The 5,748-nt window shown below is 26.4% G+C and overlaps 1 protein-coding gene across 1 annotated transcript in view; it reads right to left on the bottom strand.

Annotated features, from left to right (window-relative positions):
• Positions 1 to 2,321: 2,321 nt before the first annotated feature.
• Positions 2,322 to 5,748, bottom strand: part of LOC108686788 (insulin-degrading enzyme) — a 10,983-nt gene continuing 7,556 nt past the window's right edge. The window contains 6 exon segments of the mRNA XM_018192256.1: positions 2,322 to 2,658; positions 2,825 to 3,034; positions 3,710 to 4,002; positions 4,901 to 5,107; positions 5,276 to 5,396; positions 5,466 to 5,590. Of these exon segments, the coding sequence (XP_018047745.1) occupies positions 2,425 to 2,658; positions 2,825 to 3,034; positions 3,710 to 4,002; positions 4,901 to 5,107; positions 5,276 to 5,396; positions 5,466 to 5,590 (1,190 nt within the window). The 3' untranslated portion in view covers positions 2,322 to 2,424.

The following is a 5,748-nucleotide window of genomic DNA, read 5'->3' on the forward strand; positions in this document are numbered from 1 at the left end:
ATATATATATACACATTTTCTTAATGTTAGATTTACATATGTATATATTGATAAATATTTGTGTGTGTGTGTGTGTGTGTGTGTGTGTGTGTGCGCGCGCGCGTGTGTGTGTGTGTTTGTGTGCATGTGCGTGTATGTGCATATATATATATATGTGTGCGTGTGTATAAAAATCAATTAAAGCCAAAACAGTCATGTTTAAATCTTACAAAGAAAAAGACCCATACACAACTGTCCTCCTCTGATTTTAATGAACTTTTAGTATGTTGTTGTCCAGACAAAAATAAGCAACACGTATTTTTTTATACGTGTCCAATCGCATTTTCAGGAGATGAAACATCCCTTAAATCATGCGCTTCTAAGTAGGGGAGGAGGAAGGATGATTGTTTACATTCTTTAAGAGATTAGTACGCATATAAAAATTTCACTAATCGTAATATATCTCTTATGTTATCCTCTACAATTATATATTATAGAACTTTAATTTACTATATCTCCTATATCAATGCCATCTCACTTAATTCTTGTGGGGAATCAGAACACTCCCCTACAACATATCTAAAGAATATTGAAATTGGTGAGATGTCATCTAAAATAAATATTTACTAGTAATAATATTAATATTTGGAAAATATAAAAAATTACATACGCGTATGTATATTAGTATATTAGTATACATGTTTAAAAAATAAATTTATTTTACAAGTTGTGATAAAAAAAGTGTTGAGTAATGAAGCAGAGATCCAGAAAATCATCGAAAATTAGTTTGTCAGAGCGAAACATAAATTTATATGCAAAAGTAACGAAATGAGTGAGAATAATGACATGAGAAGAGTGGTAACATAAATAGGAGTAGTGAAATGAATAAAGTCGGTTTTGAAAAAGAAATGCTATACAACTTATATACAACTTATATACTTATATACAATAAATATATTATTTTATATCTCTAAAAATAGCGGAAATATTCTAAGTGGACTTAGAGGAAATATTTTAAGCGGACTTAGGCTAATAACCTAATTCCAGAAAAAATCCATTGTAACAGAAACCTCATTAGAAATTCTATGTTTCATGCAGGAGATAAAGAAACGTATACCTACATATGTATATGTATTATACAAAAAATATAAAAGGAATAGAAAAAAGTATAATTCAAGAGATATGTATTATACTTAATTAATAAATTTTCAATATAAGTAATTTTACATTAAATTATACTCAGTTTATGTAAATCATTTATATGTAGCAGCGAATTTTATAAATTATATTATCTAAAAATGTTAAATATTATCTAAAAATATTATAAATATTATTTAAAAATAATTTTCAATAATAAATGGTAAACTCTTTCAGATATTGAAATTTTATCGAACATCTAGTTATTTTTAACTAATTAAGTTTTTTAATTTTAAAATCTAATCATTTTTTAAAACAAAAAATATATAAAGATTATGCGCGGGCGCGCATGTGCGCCGCGTATAATGTAAGTATATATATTTATACATAGTTTTATTTTTAGTTATATTTCTTCTTTTAAACATTCATTTAAATAAATGTGTATTCATGCAATGAATTTACTACCATCTTATTTTCTTTTCTAAAAAAAACTTAATAAACATCCCAGATAGTACAGAAAATTAAAAAGAATTCAGCCAAATGTCATCAATCCTGAGCTCTTTTTCAGATACAACAAGATTATGCTATCTGAGATGTATTATGATATATAAATTCGATGTGCTCGATTTTGTAAAAATATTAAGGAATTGCTGGAGCCGCCTATATTACCGATAAAACTAGCGTTTTTGACGTTTTTGTTCTTGTCGAATTTCTTCGTAATAATTTCACAGAATAAAAATTATTTTTCCACGATTAAAATGTACACGCTATATACTTGTCGCTATATTTTATGTTCAAAGCTGAAGAAAAATAAAAAGTCGAAATATTCAAAGATTATTGGAATAAAAATTCAAAAATTAATTTTGCGTACTAATTACACGTCGACTTTCAATCGCCCTGGTTTTGGATTCTTTTTTTTTTTTTTTTTTTTTTTAATTTGGAAGAGTCCGTTGTGGAAGATTATTTCTGAGATATTTCTGAAAACTTTCGTAATATACCTCTTATGCCAATCCTCTACGATTACATCTTATAGAACTTTAATTTATTATATTTCTTAAACCAATGCCGTTCCCCATTAATTCTTGTGGGGAATCACTCAGAACACTCCCCTACATACAACATATCTAAAGGATATTGAAATCGGTGAGGTATCACCTAAAATAAATATTTATGGTGCTGTGTAAGTTTACTAAAGAACCACCTTAGATACAGCAAGTAATTTATTAATTTCTCTAAAATAATGCGTCGTTTTTTTCTTAAATTATTGGTAAGTAAATTGATTTGTTTAATTCATTATTATCTCTTTTTTTATAACTTAGAAGAGCGTACGCCTTTCCTGAGAAAATATTTTTCAAGCGGTTTAACTAGAGGATATAAAGATTGACTATTTTTAAATGATAAAATATCGTCGATTTTCTTAACTTCTTCATCAGTTGATAAATCGGCAGTTTTTTCGATTGTGTTATCAGGTGAGCTCTTTTCCGATACTGTGGATATCACATGTACCGACAATTTATGTCGATTTTTACTATGTACATTTTCCTAGGAGATTTTATATGATAGATATTAATTTTTTAATAATTAAAGTTACTTTTCTCAAAAATTATGTCTCATAAAAAAATCATTTTATATTTTCTATTTTTATGTTAAAACTATTAATTTTCCTTTCGGAATAATATTAAATGATATATAAGAATAAATTGATTACCTTAAAGAAATTAAGTAATTGCTGCCGTGATATCGTCTTTAAGTAAGCCACTTCAATATTGACTCGATCAAAATTATATTGTTGGGTCACAATTTCATTCCAATACAAGGTACACCTTGCAATTAACATTTTTGGTTTTTCCAAACGTAATGTAGCTAAAGCTTTCTTGTTTTCTTCAAATTGTTCTTCTGTCATGGTAGATATGTGATTCTGGAATGGAATTATTAGTAATAGTAAGTTTAATAAAAGTACAGTCTTATCACATAAAAATGGAGTATTGTATTTAATTATAAGATATTGTGTGATAAATGTAAAAAAAAGAAAATATAGTTCCATTAATCAATGCATTAATATGTACTATTGTATATACTGTTGGAAAATTTATGAATCGAATGAATTATCGAATATAACACATATCATATATCCCAAACAGTTTACTTAAATTTTTGTATCCATTTAACATAAGATGAATGTGTTAGAAAATAACACGGATATTATTCATTAAAAACAATCACAAAAAAGATACTTATAAACTTAACACTGACACAGTTTATAAAAGTATATTTTTTTAGTATAATTAACATTTATAATATATTAAACATTTATAATATATTAATATATTAACAAGTATTTCATTCAGTCATCTTGGGATTTATATTTTAAAACATTGTTTTTGTTATTCACTTACTCATACATTATATTTGGCACTAAGAAACATTGAATATCAACACAATATTTAACACAAAATTTTTAAATAACATAATCATTATGTTAAATTAATATCGAATATATTTAAAAATTCAACATAAATGGTTAACAAGAACATAAGTGAATTCCAACACAAATACACAATTTTTTTTACCATATAAGATATATTATACTTACCAACATGGAGTCTAAAAATAAATTGATTCGTTTTTCGACATATTGTGGGTGTTTATCACTTTGTACAATGATTCGCAAGCCTTGTGCTCCACTCGATCTACGTATACCACTAAATACTATGTAGCCTAATTGCTCCTTAGTTCTTAAAGTATTAAAACAAGGTTCCGCAATAATTTGTGCTAAGAGCTCTAAAAGCATATTCGACTCTGTTGATTGTAAACCAGTTGGATAATATACCATTGTACAAGAACTTTTATGTAAATTATTTTCTGCTTCATACAGAAAGTGACAACCTGTAAACACATATTACATATTGTTACAAATTGTTGCATACTACATTATATAAACAATATTAACTTAAAATCTAATCTAATTTCTCTAAAATAAATATTTTATTATAGATAAAAAAATGACTTCAATAACAAATAATTTGTTACTTCCATATTTCTTTTTTATATTAAAATAGATTAGGTTGTTCATTTTTATATTTTTCCTACAATATTTTTAAATTTTTTCTACAATAAACCTAGCATTTATATGAAACTGTTAGAAAATAGAAATAATAAAATTTTTCATGTTGAAATTCTTTAATGACCAATTGTACCAACGTTACTTTAACTCAATATAATATATATAATAATACAATATAATACATAATAATACAAGGAACTTAAAATTCTGTTCTTCTTTATTTCTCTCTCGGCTTTAAAAAAATCTATGGAGTAGAATGGAGACTAAATTCAAGCAGCCGGTCGTGAAAAAGAATCGATTCAAGCTCCGGAAAATCATTTTATGGAAGAACAGATCCGAGTAAACCGGAGAAAACTTTCAATTAAAAGATTTTTCCAACAGTTCGTGTGCACTTGCTTGTATCAGGTGTTTGAAATATTGAGCTTATTAATCCATTCATATTTTAATCAAATAGAATAATATTTTATATAAATTGGAATTTGCGGAACAAAAATAATCCGTGTACATTATCATGTAATTCAGATATTTTCAACTTTCCCTTTAATATTCTTGATATACATTTTTCGAAGCCGTGTTTTAAGGCCACTTTAAATTCTTGAGTTTGATCTTTTTATTCCGCGAGAAAATTAAAGTAACGGCAGTGCAATCGGCATGAGCATATTAATTTTTTCAAATTATCATAAATGAAATTTGATCATGTTATATACCACCATTACTTACCATTTTCTAGTTTAATTTCACGAGACAATACTAGTTGCTGTTCTAACAAGGGTATTATGTTGGGCACTCCAGTTGTCAACTTAGACTCAATTAGTTTAAGTATATCTGTAGCTTCCATTACAGTCACATTACCATGTATTAAGCACTCGACGTGCACCTTACTGAGTAGCTGTGGTATAAACTGCTGGAGTCCCTCGACATTTAAATCTATCACAGAATAAATAATATAATCAGAAATATATCATAGAAATATTAAATATATGTGTTTTATATCATTAATATGTGTTGTAATTGTGCTAAGAACTAAAAAAAATTTAGAAAAGAGAGAAAAAAAATAATTTTTTACAAAAAGTACAGGTTCTCTTTTATGCTTACAGGTAGTAGCTTCCAGTAATTCTTCCTTGAGCCAAGCTTGCTCTGCTAATAGGGCTACAAGATAATAGACAGCATGTTGATAAGGCTGTTCAGCAGCAAAATTTTTCAAGCTCCTGATATACTGTAATAATTCTACATAAATATATTACCTAATTAAATTAAAAATATTGATTGTATTTATTATACATACTTTTTCTTTTAGGATTTCAAATCTCTTCGGATCAACTTTAAAATTTATCATTCGATCCATGATTTTTTCTAACAGCACACGTTGTTTGTTGTCATAACCACCTATAGAGAGCTATAAAAAGAATTGAATTCTTATAGTCTTTTAAACTATGAATTTTATTTTTATAAAACAGTTGATAAACATTATTACGAATAAGAATAGAATTTATTATTAGGAATAGAATTGAGCATATTTACAAATTAGAAATCATTTATGAATAAGCAATTTATGTATATATATATAT

This window comes from Atta colombica, unplaced genomic scaffold (assembly GCF_001594045.1).
Source record: "Atta colombica isolate Treedump-2 unplaced genomic scaffold, Acol1.0 scaffold189, whole genome shotgun sequence".
Lineage (NCBI taxonomy): Eukaryota > Metazoa > Arthropoda > Insecta > Hymenoptera > Formicidae > Atta > Atta colombica.